The sequence below is a fragment of the Synchiropus splendidus genome, chromosome 18 (assembly GCF_027744825.2).
Source record: "Synchiropus splendidus isolate RoL2022-P1 chromosome 18, RoL_Sspl_1.0, whole genome shotgun sequence".
Classification (NCBI taxonomy): domain Eukaryota; kingdom Metazoa; phylum Chordata; class Actinopteri; order Syngnathiformes; family Callionymidae; genus Synchiropus; species Synchiropus splendidus.
The window spans coordinates 8,168,501-8,185,966 of record NC_071351.1 but is presented as its reverse complement, the minus strand read 5'-3'; the positions used below and the strand labels follow the sequence as shown (position 1 = coordinate 8,185,966).

General features: G+C 46.2%; 3 protein-coding genes across 8 annotated transcripts in view; all 3 read right to left on the bottom strand.

Moving 5' to 3' along the window:
• Positions 1-227: 227 nt before the first annotated feature.
• rhoab (ras homolog gene family, member Ab) lies at positions 228-7,819 on the bottom strand. Its single transcript, XM_053849578.1, has 5 exons — positions 7,653-7,819; positions 3,369-3,526; positions 2,539-2,659; positions 2,111-2,241; positions 228-1,872 (listed from the first exon to the last, which is right to left on the bottom strand). The coding sequence occupies exons 2-5, from the start codon at positions 3,522-3,524 to the stop codon at positions 1,699-1,701; spliced, it is 582 nt and encodes a 193-aa protein (XP_053705553.1). The 5' UTR covers positions 3,525-3,526; positions 7,653-7,819; the 3' UTR covers positions 228-1,698.
• An 815-nt stretch (positions 7,820-8,634) lies between these two features.
• tmem115 (transmembrane protein 115) lies at positions 8,635-11,782 on the bottom strand. The gene is made up of 3 exons (XM_053849577.1): positions 10,585-11,782; positions 9,811-10,175; positions 8,635-9,520 (listed from the first exon to the last, which is right to left on the bottom strand). The coding sequence occupies exons 1-3, from the start codon at positions 11,074-11,076 to the stop codon at positions 9,220-9,222; spliced, it is 1,158 nt and encodes a 385-aa protein (XP_053705552.1). The 5' UTR covers positions 11,077-11,782; the 3' UTR covers positions 8,635-9,219.
• A 270-nt stretch (positions 11,783-12,052) lies between these two features.
• The window catches only part of LOC128749693 (helicase ARIP4-like), an 87,268-nt gene continuing 81,854 nt past the window's right edge, over positions 12,053-17,466 (bottom strand). For 5 of the 6 annotated variants that reach the window (XM_053849551.1, XM_053849549.1, XM_053849552.1 and 2 more), the window contains 7 exons: positions 17,247-17,452; positions 16,999-17,174; positions 16,720-16,916; positions 16,452-16,651; positions 16,285-16,374; positions 16,116-16,217; positions 12,053-16,023 (listed from right to left, as the gene is read on the bottom strand). In XM_053849551.1, coding sequence (XP_053705526.1) covers positions 15,095-16,023; positions 16,116-16,217; positions 16,285-16,374; positions 16,452-16,651; positions 16,720-16,916; positions 16,999-17,174; positions 17,247-17,452 — 1,900 coding nt within the window. In that variant the 3' untranslated portion in view covers positions 12,053-15,094. The remainder of the gene's footprint in view (positions 16,024-16,115; positions 16,218-16,284; positions 16,375-16,451; positions 16,652-16,719; positions 16,917-16,998; positions 17,175-17,246; positions 17,453-17,466) is intronic. The other variant, XM_053849553.1, reaches the window with a different exon arrangement.

Here is a 17,466-nt window from a genome sequence, read left to right as displayed (position 1 = left end):
GAACTAAACAGAACAGCGACACAGATGTTTATACAGAGTATCTGAACATCCAAGGCTCCCTTGCTGATGACCGTCTCAGCTCTGCGGCCTTCAACTGCATGATCAACAGGAAGTTAAACCAACCACAGCACGCACTCACACGACCCGAATGTAGGTCAGATTACAACATACAATAAAGCAGTTGTTGTCATAAACCCAACCCCTCCTGAATGAGACCACAATGGGAGTGTTATAGAAAGTAATTTATTACACAAACCAAAGCAAGTTTACAAATACAACTTCCAGTCATGTGCGTGTGTGTGTTGTGTATGTGTGTAGTCTAGTATGAACAAACCCACAATTCATATTTACAGACTTTGCGTACAGCTTGGTTTTCCTTTTTTTTATAGTCGCCCCTTCCAAACTTAAGATTCTAAAAACAATAAAACAAGAAATAAAAATGATTTTTACATGAGGCATTTTTTTTTCTTCTTCTTCCGTTTAGTCTCAGCCGAGTTTGTGTTACAGAAAGTCAGTGAAGGTGGTCGAGAGGCCAGCCTTTCTCCTCACTGCCTCGCTACAGCGCCGGGCAGCGATTGTCCGCACCAGGAAATCAAAGCAACAAAGGGATTCTCGGACACATGAGCAGCCGCCTCGTCTCTCACCTCCAATTTCACTTATAAATACTGAAGGACATGATTATGACAACAAGGGGAGAAAGCAAAAACTGGGGTCTCTAGAAAAACAGCATTCAGATTGGGCTGAGGAATGTTGCTTTCATTAGCTTAAATCCAATATAAGATGACAATCTCCAAGTGAGGCATGGGCCTCTGGTTCTGATCCGCAAAGATGGAGCTAATAAGCACCTCTCTGGAGACCCAAAGGATATTTCTACCAAATATGGACGTCAGTGATGCGCCTGTGAGCACAGAACTCTTGGTGTTCTTTGACCTGGTGGAACTAGAGGACGACGAGCGCAGGCAGTCGGCTATGTAGGACAGAAATGGAGCCACGCAGAGCAGGAAGTTACTTTTTTTTTCCCCTCCACAGCTATTTTTAATTAACCTGTTTAAATGAGAAGCCAGCTGCACTAAGGCTTCTCCAGCACTCGAGCAGGGACATTCAATTCTTCAAGCAGAAACCGGGCGATGGGATTAGTTAGAATAATACATTAGGGCTTGAGGAGTCTGCAATTCCAAGTGGTTTCAATACAGAGCATTTCTTGAAGCCACTGAGCTCTGTGGACTGATCATGTGACCACTTCAACAAGGAAGTGTCAGCTCCCCCCCTCCCGGCCTCTTTGTTTTTGCTGCCGCTCATTCGCCTCCCGACCACGCCACCAGCTACACCTTCACTGGCTGTTTGCAAAAGCCCCCCCAGATGCGAGGGAGATATTTGTCTTGGTTAAGAAATGGCCGTTTCGGGCGGGAAGCTGGTTTGATTTCCCGCCGTCCACGGTGGACCTGTTAGGAGCTTGATAGTTTACAGCGGTAGTCATGTCCTGTGCTTCCTTCTGGCCCGCCCACGTCCCAGCGCCGGAGCTTCCCCATCCCAAGTCACAATGTAAAAATCAGTCCGTTTTCCCGCGGTCGTCATTCTGCTGCAGTCTCCTCCCGCTCCCTCCCGCTCCTGTCTAGTATTCCCGCCCCACCCAAGCCCTCATCCTGGGCACAGTAGTCGTGGCCCGGGGTAAAAACAGTCCAAGGAATATCTGCCATATTACAGCAGTACACATTTATTGCTCTTCTTTCCGCGGCGGGCCTGGAGCGCCGCTCTGGTGGCCATTTCAAAGACTTCCCGCACGCCATCCTTGGTTTTGGCGGAGCACTCCATGTAACCGAACGCAGAGATTCTGCCAGCCATCTCTCTGCCCTCCTCGGACTTGACTGGCTCCTGTTGGAGGACGGAGCAGAGATGAGTTACAGTATCACCCAGACAGCTGCATGAACTCAATAAAACACATCGCATGAGAACACGACTAACAGCTCGAACCACTTCTGCAGAGAAAAAGGAAGATGCCTGACTTGACTGTGGTTGTATATTTCAAGTAAAAAAAATGAATCTAAAAATATATGTTTCCTCATTTTATACAAGTACAGACACCATGACTTCATCATTTTTCTGCCCTCACCTGCTTCATCTTGGCCAGCTCCCGGCGTGTGTGGTCATCGTTGCGCAGGTCTTTCTTGTTTCCAACCAGGATGATGGGAACGTTGGGGCAAAAGTGTTTGACCTCTGGGGTCCACTTTTCTGGAATGTTCTCTGGATTACAAAGAAGCCAGGGGTCAGAATTTGCATGTTTCATTTTTATCACAAACAAGACAGAACTGTAAACAGGACTGGATTCACTCCTATCAACTCAGCGAAGCTACTGACTTCCCACTTTCCAGCCCTCTCTTTCCCTCCTGCAGCAAAAACTAGCACGTCTTCCATAGCCGGTGCTCAGTGTCACAGGCGGATTAACAAATTCTAGACACTGCAGAAATCTCTTCTTATGGAATTGTGGGGGAGGGAGGAACTTTCCGTCACATTGGATGGAGTGTGTATGCTTCCACTCACCCAAGCTGTCGGGGCTGTCGATGGAGAAGCACATGAGAATGACGTCTGTGTCTGGATAAGAGAGGGGTCTCAGTCTGTCGTAGTCCTCCTGACCAGCTGTATCCCACAGAGCCAGCTCCACCTGAAACAAGAAGATTCTGTGATAAAATACAAAAGTACAGATGGAGTTCTCGATCGGAACTTTAAAAGGGCGCTGAAGATTTTGACAGCACGAAATGGTGTTATGCAAAATTAGGTCAGTGCAGTTGTGCAACAGCTCTTAATACATTAAAGCCACAGACTAGTGCTGGAGTTCCAACAGTGCTTAGAAAGAGACCAAAACAGTGTTGTAATGAACCAGGTTGGCAGAGAGACTTGATATTAACACCTGACTGCGTGTTGATGTAGGAATGACAATCTGCTGTGATGTCAAGAAATGAAAACCATGTATTATTCAGTCTCTTGGGTGTTTTCCACAGACAAACGACTTTTCAGGGGAATTTTAAGTCAATCCAACATCAAGATAACTTAGTGGGGAAGTTTGTTAGTGAACTCATAACCATATGTGTCATATTGGCTCATTCTCAAGAGCCAAAAACCAAGTATGGCTGGCTCAGTGCTCTAAGAAACTAGCTTTCAGAAAGTGTAAAGTCATACACCTGATGCAGGTGAACCACATATCAGGCTAAAATACGTTGGAATGAGGAAGACGCATTGGCACTAAATTTGCTTTTCTTTCCATCACACTCTCAATTCTGAAAAGCAGTCACGTAGCCGGATGGTGCAGGAGGTAGGGATCAATCATTCCATGACATTTCAGCCCGGTGACAGAGAGGTTGCAAATCACCCACCTGCTTGCCATCCACCTCAATGTCAGCCACGTAGTTCTCAAACACAGTGGGCACGTACACCTCTGGGAACTGGTCTTTGCTGAAGACGATCAGGAGGCAGGTTTTCCCACAAGCTCCATCTCCAACGATCACTAGCTTCTTACGGATGGCTGCCATCCCTGCAGGAGAGGAGGGGAAAAAAAAAAAGACAGCTATATTACGGTTTGAGTAGATTAAGATGAAATAGGTGTCGCCTAGAGGTTGGTCAGATCAATACATCATCTCGCCGTGATTGTTGAAGGATCAAGTGATCAAGGCTGAAGCCAAAGGCAAAAGCCTGCATGAAGCCAATGTGACATTCAAAGCGGAGCGGCGTGAAGAGGCACCATGCGACGACAAAATTCAGCACATCGATGAGCGTGGGTGGGAGAGGAGCACTTTGGACTCAGATTATTTTATTAAGCGCTGAGGCGGCGTGGAGTGTCAACTCCGTAAGAAAAACCGTTTTGTGTTAAACACGTCAAGACTCCCCACTGTTGGTAAAAAATGATTTAGCAGGAACGATATCTGAAAAATTGGGTGTTTAGGTGGTGTACAAGAGCAGAAAACACACAGCAACAGACATTCGACTTGCATTTCTGTTACATTTGTTCAGAATTGCAGGTGTAGTAAGGGTTCAAACTCTACAGAATCTACAGAGCAGGCTAAGATGATGTGACAGAGGCACCAGTGCAGGAGGGAGGCTGAACGCTCTTGCTCAATGAATGTTACGGACACGATGAGGAAAGACAGGAAATGGAACGAAGCAGATTTCAACATTCTTTGTTTTCAATTAGCGAGGACACAAAACAAGATTTCCATTTAAGACCATGAACTATTGGAATAAGAGAGTTCAATCTCTGGGAACTCGGCTGCCGCCACACTCTCATAACTCATTCCACGCACCTCTGACCATGACAGTTATCACACCACTGCGGAGATTGAAAATTCCAAGATCACAGTCCACACATTGTACTCGCGCGCATCTTGACCTCACATGAAGCAGACAATAAAACAGAGTGGAGGTTTCCTCCCTGAGAGACAGAAGGACCATTCAGTGTTGCTACACTGCCATTTTTTCAGCGAGGCAGCAGGAGACCCGAGCAGAACCCATCACACTTCACAAAGACCAACATCACACCTCACAAGACAATACTGAAGAACCAGGAGGTGTGTTGGGGAACTGCCTGTAGCAACCCCTGAGCAAGCACACTTGCTATCACTTTGTTCGAAAACCATCGACAGGCATGACCTTTGATCTCTGAGGCCGGATGTGGGAGTGGGCTATTCTGCAACCGTGCTGAGTAAGTTGATGTCAAAGAGCTGATATAAAGACACACAACCTTTGCTCAGTGACCATCCTATAGCCACCTTCCAGTAAAGTCACGCCCATATGCCATAAATGCACCAGAAAAAAATATGTCCTCGAGTCTAACAAATGATACATAAACACAAGCTCTGTTAATTTATTTCAACAGCAACATCACTCGGATCATCCGGTAATATCCGGCGATGCAATAAAGCAAACATGGTTGTATAATGCGCAGGTTAAAGTCTAGACATAGGCTCTTACACTGCTCCTTTGTCGGATCAATTGCAGACATCAGGGTCATTTTCATCAAAATGCGCTCAGATTGGTGGAAAACCTAAGTAGTACAGTGATGTCAGGAAATATTAGTGCACTCGTTCAATGACTTTTGAAGAAAAAAAACGGGGGCAGCTGGAGCCTGGGGCCTTGTATACGACTTCTGAAACTGCCAGCGGGTTAAAACACTTCCCATTAATGTGTCCTCCTTTTTAACAAGAGGCCATTTAAGCACCCAGAAGGAATTGAAAGTCCAAACTGCTTTGTTGTCGATGAAAAAGCTACCGGCTGAGTCGAGCATTGGTTAAAAAAAAATGGATGTTACTTTTTAACAATTTTCAGTGGCATGGCCACAGTCAAACTGTATCAAGTCATGGTCTTGAAATAACCATGACATGATCACTTTTTGGAACCATTTTAGTTGCTTACATTGAAACAACCACCTCTGGCTCGTCTCCTTCCAGGGGTCACCAGTATCCAAGGTCTGACTCTTCTCTTTTTCCACCTGACACTGCGATGACATTTTATCTCACAAAGCAACACATTTCCAAGGCTGCATCGAAGAGATATACGTTATTGAATCAATCACCAATCACTTCTTATTGACTTTCGGACACAGCAGTCCTCCTGCTCAGATTTTGAGGAGATAATCCACTGAACACGAAATGGACTGCAAGCACAGGCTAATGCGGGCACACGTGTTGTCATGCAACAACTCAAGCTGTCTGTCACATCCGTATCCACCATTATCAACACACTTAACAGTTATACGGACGCTGCCAATATGAAACATTCTATTGCATTTTGGAAATAATCTGTCCTGGAACTTCTACATGCTAGAACCACCTCTGAATTCAGAATGAAAATTTGCTCCATCTAAATGAGAACAAGACACAACAATGGTCACCTCTGAGCATCTTACCATGCACAGACGGTTGGGCTTCAAACTGTTCAACGCTTTGAATTCTTATTTTGATCGACACCTGGCAGTGAAGATTCAGAGACAGTTTAATGAGGCTTCATTTGCCCATCAAATAATGGTGTTTGTCTATAGCCACATGACATGCTCTGTGTGGGCGGTGAAACTTCAGCGCCTCAAAAGGAACATCATACGTGTCATTCTGTTTAATATTCAGTTCACTTCTGCCCGACAGAACATTTGCTCCATGCAACTCCAAAAAGGCTATAAAAATATCAGACTCATGTCTGGAGCACCTGCACAACAGTGACTTACAAAAACACAGCAAAATATTTAAAAAGTGCACTGGCATTGAAATATTTTGATAAAGTTTGAGGTAATTCAGTCATCTGATCACAGTCTCTCGGGTAAACATGTCAAACCCGACTAAAGTGAAACTGTTTTTCTGGAAAGATAAGCTTCATGATCAGTGTTGAGAACCGTTACAGATGAGCAACGACTGCATTTTCCTATTACAGGATGAATAGGACAGGAAATGATTTGGCTGCGACTCATTGATGCCGGCAAAGCACCATACTGATTCAGTTTTTTAAACAAATATAGACACCAGCTTGAATGGAGCTGGTGCACTTAAAAAAGAGAGGGGAAAAGGCCAAATATGAGACACCAAATGCATAAAAAATGCACAGTAAACTTTGGGCATGAAGCACCTTTTGCTGATCAAGTTAAAAAAGATTTTTAAAAAAGTAGATTTTACAGATCAAAGTCCCAGCTCAGTAGGAGGAGTCCGAAAAATAAACAAGTTGCTGTAATGTCTTCATAAAATATGAGTATTGGCTTTATTAGGATTCTGTTTTAGAGTTCAATTGTAAAGCTTCTTTAACAACCTTGCAAATTAAAAGAACTCAAGCATTAAGAAGACTCAAGTTGACGTTAAAACAGGGTTATTACTGCCAACCAAGGTCTCCGAAAATAGACAGCCAATAACTCAGTGTCCAGTCAAGTTGATGCGCCATCACACCATCTATGTGGCAGAAGAAAAGTTTCGAGCAAGCTCTGCCAGTAGAGCTGTGTGTTTTTGAACCAGCTCTGCCACTGGGTGGGTCACCAGAAAGATGGCGTCATCACACAGGCAACAGATGGCTAGTGTGTCCGCAGTGGAAGAATGGGCGGGTGGCCTCACTTCTAACTCAAAAGTCGACACACAAAACACTATTTACACACGCTTACACATACATATATATACAAATACAGACGACTAACCCAAACCACAAAACATGTCGATTCAAGTATCGCACCCATCATATTTCACGGTCATGACGCGGAGTTTAAGTTCGTAGATATTCAATCGTGTGGAAATTATTCATATGCAGTTTTATTTTTTATTGAACCGTCGAGGCTCATTGTTTAGCCAGGGCTAATACACTAATCCAGAGCGGTCAGTGCGCTTTAATCGCAAGTTATATTAAGTTTGCTATTATTTGACAACAGCGTAGGTGTCTGTGTCGTTCTTGAGACCCACAAGGGCGTCGTTACAGACACGTTTGGGCCGTTTTTCGTCCGGCTGCAAGTGAGAGTCAAGTGCGGAAGCGGTACAGAAATGAGGCTTGGTGAGGAGGACGTTAGCCTCGTTAGCTTGTTAGCAGCGCGGCCTCGCAAAGCTCCGGGTAACTTAAAAATAACACTTTAGCTCGTTTAAAAACTGGACAACAAACGGCAGCGGGGTGAGGAAAACTTCCAGGCAATCGTCGAAGTAGTTTACCTGCAGTTTTTGCGGCTTGCAGCGGGGTTAATCGGTGTTTTTCGCGGAGGAGAGTCGGTCAGCGTTTCAACAGCCTCTGGTTCATACAATGCTCTGCTTCACGGGGGCGCGCAGCCGGGTTTGTAGACTGTCGCTGCAGGGGGAGGGGTGGCGGGCACGAGCATGAGAGCCACACCTGCGCGGGCACGACGCCGACGCTGCGGGTTCCTTTAAACGGCATTTTTAACTCTTTAATGCGGCGATTAAACGGTTTGTTTCAAGTTTGCGTGTGAATTATTCAGTTTTGAACCCAACGCAGAGGTGGAACTAACTGAACTGCGCCGATCATACGTATCTAGCGAATGAAAACATCATTGTTTAGAGCAGAATTTGGAAGACAAACACATTAAAGCTTTATTGTTCGATGGAAATGCAAATACCTATAAACGTAATTGCCGCATCATCGGCGTTGGAACTTATTGCTGACTGTTGAAGTGGAAGCCTGTACTTACTCTGCCATCTAGCGGTTGTTGAGGTGTAACACATAAACGCCACTGAGTATGAATTAACTTTGTGGAAAGTGGGGAAATTCACTGAGCGCTATTAAAATATAAAGCTTAAACGACACAAAGGTTGGAGCTCAACATTTTTTCCTCGCTAATTCATGGAATAAAAAAAAAACTATTCTTGAAGTATTCTTGCACTGCAAATTCAGCTTTAAAAAAAAAATATATATATATATATATAAAATATTAAAAAAAAAAATAAATATATATATATATATATATATATATATATAACATGGATGACAATTGTTTTTCAACTGGAGCAATATAACGGGAAAAAAATAAAATATATATATTATATATATGTTTATTTTATATTATATATAAATATATTTTTTTCTTTTTTTCCCCCGTTATATTGCTCCAGTTGAAAAACAATTGTCATCCATATCAAATGATGAATCCCAGCCAAACAGAGTAAGACACTGGAGGACTGCCAAGTTGTCACCATTTAATAGTTTTGTAGACTCAGAACACAAAAAAGAATCATCAAAACAATCCTGCAGGAGGAAAAGAACAGAGAGGTCTCGTGCAGCAGAGAGGAAATAGCTCTGTTGCATCTTCATTCAGAGACTTTAATAGAAAAGGTTCCTTCTCCGACCCAGTCCATGAAAACGTCTGGCACTTCAGTGGAGCGCAGCATCAAAGTTCATCAGCAGGCTGATACGGCACCAGCTTTTACGTAACCTCACCCCCCCCCGACCTGCTTTCAATTCAAGCTCAGTCTCTTTTTTTTTTGGCAAGCAATCACAAAGTGCTCGGAGAAGAAGATGACAAAACATACAAAAATATCATACACCCAGTTTTTCATTTATTTAAAAAGCCAGAAAAAGAGAGACATGATGCAGAGGGGAAAGTTCTAAGGTTTCTGGATTGGAGAGAGAGTTGTACTACACTGCAGATGAAACGCACCTCTGAAATAAAATGACTGTACAGTTAATTTGAGTGTGAGAGATACCACTGGTGACAATATTCTGCGCTAGTAAACCCGAGCAGCTGCACCTGGAGAGAGCCTCTACGGTTTAAGATCTAGATGGTGCGTCTTCAAAGCTGATGATGCTGGATTCTGGATGCTGCGCTCCGCCTGTGGACTGGACTCCGCTGCTTTGTGAGGACGAGGAGGTGGAAGAGAGGGAGACGGCGGTGTGGCCTCCTGCTGGTCGTGCCGTGGAGGAGGAAGTGTCACGGCCGCCTGGAAGAAGCGGCTGCGTGTCCGTTCTGACCTCGTCTTCGTCGTCGTCCTCCTCGTCGTCCATGCTGGGCCACGCAGACTGATCCTCCACACGCTTTAGCCGCTCGTTCAGGGCTTTGAGAGCCAGTTGCCTTGAAGAGAAAAGAAGAAATGTAAACAGAAAATTAGAGCGCAAAAATGTGTCTTGAAAGTCAATGGAATTTTACATATTTTTTACATCCTTTCCTTGTAATGGTTTTCCTCAGACATTATTTATCTATTTCAGTCCAGCATTCCATGAGTAGCTTCTCAATAAACCTGTTTCTAGTTTAAATGTGAAAGCATAAATCCTTTCAGAAATGAAGCTTCCTCTTCAAGAAGTCGTTTTACAACTCTGTCTGAAACTAGTTCTTCTCGTTCCACCACAAAATCTCAGACCCACCTTCTTCTCTCTGCATCTTGGGGGTCAGTCCCAGGGAGACTGATGGTGATGGAGGACGGTGCCCCGACATCGTATCGCTTCACCATCTTCCTGCAGACCTTCACCTTCACCAGAGCCGCATGTACCAGCCCAGCCAGCAGGCCCACGACAGGCTGCACCGCCTCAGGGAAGAAGCTTGCGAAGGCAAAGTGGTCCGACATGTCTCCGCGGCCTCGGCTGTGTCTCTGGTAGAAGCGCAGGTAGATCCAGCCGGACAGCGCCCCGTAGCTATACGCAGCTAGAGGGCCAGAGTGAGAGAGCAGCCTGGAGAGGCGCAGGAGAGCCAGGAGGAGAAGAACCAGAGCTGGTGCTGCCTTCAGTCTGATCTGAGGATCAAAAGAAGAATGTAAATAAAGACTCTTTAATCTAATCATTCATTAATAATTCCATCAGCTTGTTCCTGCACCTATTATTTGTAGCTCCAGACAGAAAAAAGATGGCAAATAAGAGTGAATTTTGAGAGAAACGTGTGTTGAACTTTGGACCTGCTATGAAGAAGACAACAACTTTTGTACTCAAACACTGCAGATAGGACCTGAAAACTGGACCTGTCTGGACTGAAAGACAATCCTCCGGATTGATTTAGTCACTGATCAAGTCATATTGAGAAGAAAGAATGAAACTGGAATAATGTACTATCTCGGAGAACTTGAGTTCAGGTTGTGTGCCGCAGCACCTTTCACAGATCTCAGCTTTACAACAGCAGCTTCTATGTAAGGGGTTTGCGGGTCTTACCTGTGGAACCCTGAGCACCGCGGTGTCCCCCATGGTTTGCTTCAACGCCACAAGGACGCCCCCAAGGAATCCAGCCACTCCATGAACATGCACATCGAACAGGTAGTCCAGGTCGAAAGTAGCCACGTAGGTGAGGAAGTAGGAGAGACCGACCAGGAGCCCAGCAGATACGTTCACCACGGCGAAAAAGATGAGGAGCTCCAGTGCCCCCCACAGAGGCTCCAGCAGGCGCCCACAGGTCATGACGATGCCAACGTTGGCCACCACGCCCCACAGGTGCTGCTCGACAACCCCGTGGGTCACCAGCGTCCACACCCAGAAGTTCGGAGGGAAGAGGTACCCGGGCGTCACCCCCAGCGCGTACGGAGTGTAAACAGGCCAAGACAGCAGGTAGAGCAGGACCACGACGGCGCTGATGGATTTGACCACCACGCTGGTGCTGGCCAGGGCAGCGAGGAAGTGCTGTCGAGCCACGGGCAGGTAGCGATTCATTTTCAGAGCAGGCAGGAACACTCGTCTGACGGGCGGCTTAGCTTAGCTGACACACAGGAGACCTGACTCCATTGCAACACCTCACCTACCACAACACCTGACCATCGGTGCGGTTCGCTACGAACAACGGGGGGAAACAACGAGCTTCTCTGCGAGGCGTCCACATTTACTGCGTTACATCAAACGCATAACAGAAGAGAAGCAGCAAAACCCTCGGGAACAGAAGCGGTGAACTTCCTAGCTGTCGTTAGCATGTAAACACGGAGGAGCTAGTGTTAGCTGGCTGTCAACTTCAAGCCTCCCGGAGACGCGTTGCTCCGCCACGGACTAGGAATTGTTCTGTGGTCTGTTTATACGAGAAAACGTGGGGATTCTGTTGAACCTGGGTGCGTGTGGAGCGAGCTACAGAGCGTCGGTTCCCCGGTCCTCGGCGCTCCCTGTCGGCCCAGTGCTCGCTGGGATAGCCCGAGGATTTCCTCGCACCAGCAACAGGCCTTCCAAACAATCCGCGGGGCGGCTGCGAAACTGCCGCCGGGAGTCGCGGTTGCGTCCTGCGCTGACTTCAGTCGCTTGCCCCTGAGTTTGGGCGTCTTTCAGAGCAGCGTTATTAAGCAGCCGAACTACTGCTCCCGTGAGCGGCTATCAGCTACTGACCTGCGCCGCCTGCCAACGTCATCAACAGTCCGTGTACAAACGTCAAAACGTCACGTCATAAAGTGGCAATGCATTCTGGGAAATCGAGTGATCCACGCGTATGTAAATAAACAGCGCAACGTAAGCACCCGTCTTTTAAAAAAAGCAGGTTTGTTTGGAATATAAATTTTGTTTTTAGATGCGTTGGTTCCACTACATCAGCGGGAACTTGTACTCCTACAACTAGACTTCTTCAATAATTGCATGCATTTCATTTTTAAGATCGTAGATTGCATATTGTTTTTGAAGTCTGAATTGTTCTTCTCAGAATGAAGCAAACCAACACTGGTCAGGGATTTTATTTGTACCTTCTCAACAGAACAAGCACAAAACGAACCACAGAACAACACTTGAGAACAAATCTTTTAAAGAGGACATGTTTGTTTTAACTTGTGCTTCCTTGGTCGTGTAGGTTCCAAACACAACAGAGACACACAACACTGTACAAAACGCAGCATGCAGCAAGACAGATCACTTATCGACACATTGTTTTTGTGTGTTTTATGAGGCACTGCTTTTGTTTTAAGTGAGAATGTAACGTGACAACGGTCTTTAAATGCGATTGTACACATGTAAACACGGTTGGAAAACACAAATATGGAAGCCATGTTATTTGAAATGTGACGGTTGGTGAAATGAATGGACAAAATAGCCGTTTTCCTCTTGAACAAGATGATGTTTTATGATCTAAAATATAAAAGTTTAATAACAACTTCAGAGATTACCTTAAAATGTCCACAAAAGAGAAGTATTTTTAAGTATTTTTTTTGGTATGGAATTTATTTAAAATAAAAAAGGTAATTCTCTTTCATAAAAAAAAAAAATCATTTTTATTTGCCATGTATTTATACATAATAATCATACATTATGAATGAAATATTTCTTAAATTTACTGCCTATAACACAGATTGACAGCACCGTCAAAGCAATGCTGGCTATTAAATCTACTCATTGATGAATGTATTTTATTAAATACTCATTTGTTTCCAAAGTCTAAGGCCATTTTTAAATGCATTGCGACTATATTGCATCACAGATCTCGCTCTCAGCTGCGATGGACAACAGATGCAAGACAAATGCTACTAAAGAATAGTATAATTTGGAAAATGTTTCTTTTTATTTATAAAAGGACTGAAAAGTAATTCAACAGACATGTATCCACGGATGAACAGGCCGAGACCCGACAGCTGGTCGTCACAGAAAAAGCAGCTCCTCCTCTTCATCTACATCACTTGCACAGTTGGTTCGCGTCGTCCAACTCTGTCAATTCGAATAAATAAATATGAAAATTCAAGTAGAAACCCGTGAAGCTTGAAGGATCAAGACGCCAAGCTGACAGCAGCACAGGTATTTCTTTTACGATATGGAAAAAAAAGCAAAAAAAAGCATTTTTTTTTTTTTAAATCGACTCAAAGCTGAACTTCAGCTGTCGTTGAAAGTCGATGAAGGTAAAAGTGGACAGCTGTCAGCAGGATATGCCATCTAAGCCAAAATCACAAATGGACAATGATTGTTGCAGAAGCTGGATCAGACTGGCAGATGTTTTTTTTTTTCTTAACACGTGTATTTAACAACAAAAATATAAAAACTGATGAGGAAAAAGAAAGATGAAAATACAAAAATAAAAAATACAAGTGAATAAATATGCAATGTCATAAATAAATTAATTTTGGTAAATTCAAACAATGTAAAGAAAAACAGTAAACTTGAGATTTCAGTATGAAAACGAGGACGAGAATTTTTTTTTTGTAGGTCACGAATCAGCGATGAGTCTCGAACAGAAAGCAGGGTGGTCATTGTGTGTTCATCCAGTCTTTACAGTGCAGTCGTACAGTGAGGGATCAAAGTCTTTGAGGGGCTTTCTCTCGCCTGATTGTTTGGTCTCCGGACGCCAGACATGTTTGTTCATCTTCCCCACAAACTGTGTGACGCCTATTCACAGGATGAGATGAAACAAAAACAGCAGCGGAGGTGGAATCTCTGACCCAACACATCTGAGGCCCTGCAGGAACACGACAGACAGTAACGCCACGAACCAAAACGGTAGTTCTGGCAAGCTTAATTCCTCTGGGAGTTTTAAGAATACAGCGTATAGGCTTGAGTGTTTTGCATCGTTCGTCGCTAGGCTACAGTAAGACTGCGGGTGAGATTTGAGCCACCTTCACACCACCACAGTGAAGCCAGGTTCAAGCACGGCAGCTGATCAGTATATAAAAAAGACTGCACTCATTTTATTTCGTCACTCATTTTGTCTATTTGAGACTTGAATATAACTCAATTTATAGTTAAATATTGACCTGACATTTGTCTACACTTCACTATCACGGCATTCCACTAACATTCTTCTAAAGTCAACCTTTGAAAATGAAAATCTCACAATACTGGACACTGACGTGCCATTATTTACATGAATAAACTGGCATTTGCTTCTGTACTTGACTGTTTCATATTTGAGTGGCAACTCCTTCACTGTGATTTAAGAAGGGGTGCACAGCTGGAGTGAAGAGGGTGGTGCAACCTGGCAACTGAGCTGCCACTGTGGGTGTGTGAACGTGGCTCCAGAGCACGAGGGTCTCTGTCACTGCTCCTCTCTCACGGTTCACATTCAGAAAGACGGAGGCAAAAAGGCATCAGCTGTCGGTGTTTCTCCGCTACAAGGTCACCTCACAGTTTTTTTTTTCCTCATTTACTCCTGGCTGTCTTTTTCAGGCCAAGAGTTGACATAGATTATAAAAGACAACAGAGATATTCCCACATTTGAGGCCTTGAGTTTCCAAAGAAGGCCGGTGTTCAAGGCAAGAGTTTACATTCTTTCCGTAATTCACCTTTTTTTACAGCGAAGGAGGAGAAACAATCTCGTCCTGGCAGTGAATGATTCCATTCAATCAAATCGCTTCTGTTTGACCTTTTTTTAAACTTTTTTAGCACTAACAAACAACCCAAATAAAACAACAGCGTTCACAAACACCGAGCGATTCCACCCACTGACTCATTTCAATCCATCATCAAGTCCTTTAAGAAGAGGCTAGAAGAAGCAAGAGTCCAGACAAAGGTGAAGCTGAGGACCGTCGGTGGTCCCGGCGGGCGACACTCGGTCGACACCCGTCAAAGTTAAATGCCATTTTTGGAGAGGAAGCAGGTTCTCCTGAAGCAAATCCTCCCGGGGGTTTCTACCTTGAAAGAGACTCTGCCCCTGGACTGAGTTCCGTCAGACGTCACGGCAGCAGAGAGGCTCACTGCTCATCGTGTCTCCCTCAGACTCATGGTGCTGACCCCGTCGTAGGATCTCATCCTTTTTGAAACAACTCAAGCTGAGTGTGACTTTTCACTGGCCTTTCACTTCTATGACATCATCATCTTTGTCATCACCGTTCATCACCAGAGGCTGCTGCGGAGCCATCGGAGAGAAGGAGGACGGGGAGGATGAGGAAGAGCTGGAGGAAGAAATCGACGGGTACTGCGAAAGGAAGCTGGCGCCGGCCGGCCCAGGAGTGGCGGCCGGACCCGGAAGCCCTCCAGGCAGCATGGATCCGGTGTAGAGCCCTGTGAGCGATGGGCTGTAGGTGAGCGGGAAGCCGGTGGGAAGCCTGCCCGACATGCAGGTGCTCAGGGGGAACTGAGGCACAGCACCGGGAGGTGATGAAGACGATGATGAAGAGGTGACAGCAGTGGTTGTGGAGAGTGCCGCGGAGGAGGTGGAGCTGGCAGCTGCACCAAACAGGTCTGGATACATGTACTTGGCCTCCCTGAGCTGAGCGTGGGAGGGGTGGAAGTAAGGCGAGCCTGCACCAACCAGGAGGGGGTGCCCAAGGGACCCTCCCATCATGGCCAGAGGAAGGTTGTAGCCCCCAGGGAAGCCGAAGGCCTGAGAGGCTGCGGAGTGTTTGCCGGGGGACATCTGCTTACTAGGGACCTCGTCGAGGGAGGGAGTGGAGGCCTTGCGCTTGACGCATGTCCTCAGGTCCTGGGCCACCGTGGCGTCCATGCAGGGCTGGATCACATCCTGATGGCTCACACTTCCACTTGTTAAACTGGTGCCGTTGCTCTGACCCAGTTTCGCAGAAGGCACGTTGCTGTCACCCGGCTCTCCCTCCGGCTGGGTGGCGGCCCCTGACGTGTAGTTCTGCAGCTCCTCCGTGATTTCCTGACCGTCAGGTGAGGGAGGGCGATGGAAGCCGCTGAAGGTCTTCCGCTCTGGGGAGAGGGAACCATTGGTGCCGTTGGTGGGCACTTCAGCCTGGACCAGAGACTCTGCTAGCATCAAAGACATTTTAATAAGAGCAACTTGTTACAACAACAAACAAACTGAGAAGTAATGTTTTAATCGACAGTGTTCATCATCTCACCATTGGGTGGCGCTGTTCCACCATCTTCAGTTTTCTCTGTCTTGGTCTTATTGGCTGCTCTCACAGCAAAGATGCGTCCATCTGAAGTCCTGATATATGACCCTAGCAAACAGTTTCACGTTAGAAAGCCATCTAATATTGCAGCTAAGGAGTGGGATCGTGCTGGTACCTTTGGAGCCTCTGATCACATGGATGCTCTGCCCAGCTGGGATCCGGGCCTGGACGTCCGTCGAGCTGTTGGTGCCTGGAATCACGATGTCTGCAGAGGAAAACACATTGTCGATCAGCTAAATCAGAACTTATCACTGAAAGGTTCTGTCTGCATTGCTGTCTGACCTGTGGTGGTGATGATCTTCTGGACAAACACACCAACTTTTTGCAGGCAGTTGACAGGAAACCCGCCGAGGCTGCTGCCTGGTGGGTCGTTCCCTGGCGTGGCGCTGGCCTCGGCCTGGCGAGGGAGCATGGGAGCTGGGGTGGACTGAACTGGGTGGACACTGGCCACTGGCTTCTCCTTCATGCACGTCGGTGGGCGCCTGATGGAATGAATGTGATTCAACATACCGCAGTGGCAACATCATGAGCCGACAGAAACCAGACTGACCAGTTCCTCACGCTGAAGGCGGGGATGTTTGTGAGGCTCTGGTCGCTGGCCGGGTAGAAGTGTGCGTAGGAGGGCCGAGTGTACGGCACAGATGCTCGCTTCTCATCTTCGTAACCTTTCCTCGCCTCTTTCTTCTCGGCCGCGCTCAGCTTAAACTCCTTGCGGTCCATCAACAGAGATTCATGGGAGAACGGTTGCTGCGGAGACCGGAGCACTGGGGTTATCACGTGGTGATCACACTGCTTATAGAGAAATAATGTCTGAACTCTCCTGATGTACCTTTGTAATGAGGTGAGGGTAGAGATGCAGCGCCCTCCTGAGGACGCTCTCCAAGTTGTCCTGAGAATTGAGCTGCACTTCTGAGGCGTTCGGCTCCTCCTCCACGAAGTGCAGCAGAGACTCCACCTCTCTGCGCGTGAAGGTCAGCACAGGGTTCAGATCATCCACCACCCGGTCTGGAGACAGGAGGAGAGGAAATTTCAAACCGAATCTCAGCACATTTCCAGGTCATGCCGAGCAGTACTCACCAGACATGCCCTGCTTGGAGATCTGCCGGTCGTAGATTTTCTTCTCCAGCGTGAAGTCGCACACCAGCCGGTAGATGTGACACGGCTTCTTCTGCCCGTAGCGGTAGACGCGACACACAGCCTGAGCGTCGTGACACGGGTTCCACGAGGCATCCAACACCACCACTCTGTTGGCCCCGATCAGGTTCACCCCCAAAGATCCAGCTCTGAGACGAAGAAA

Bases quoted from the DNA above. Each gene is read 5' to 3' on its own strand.
- rhoab (XM_053849578.1), bottom strand. From the start codon at position 3,524: ATGGCAGCCATCCGTAAGAAGCTAGTGATCGTTGGAGATGGAGCTTGT. The intron at 2,660-3,368 runs GTGGGTGATTTG...TTCTTGTTTCAG, and splicing joins TTGAGGTGGATGGCAAGCAG to GTGGAGCTGGCTCTGTGGGA. The intron at 2,242-2,538 runs GTGAGTGGAAGC...TTTGTAATCCAG, and splicing joins CGACAGCCCCGACAGCTTGG to AGAACATTCCAGAAAAGTGG.
- tmem115 (XM_053849577.1), bottom strand. From the start codon at position 11,076: ATGAATCGCTACCTGCCCGTGGCTCGACAGCACTTCCTCGCTGCCCTG. The intron at 10,176-10,584 runs GTAAGACCCGCA...TTTGATCCTCAG, and splicing joins CGGTGCTCAGGGTTCCACAG to ATCAGACTGAAGGCAGCACC. The intron at 9,521-9,810 runs GTGGGTCTGAGA...TTTCTCTTCAAG, and splicing joins CAAGATGCAGAGAGAAGAAG to GCAACTGGCTCTCAAAGCCC.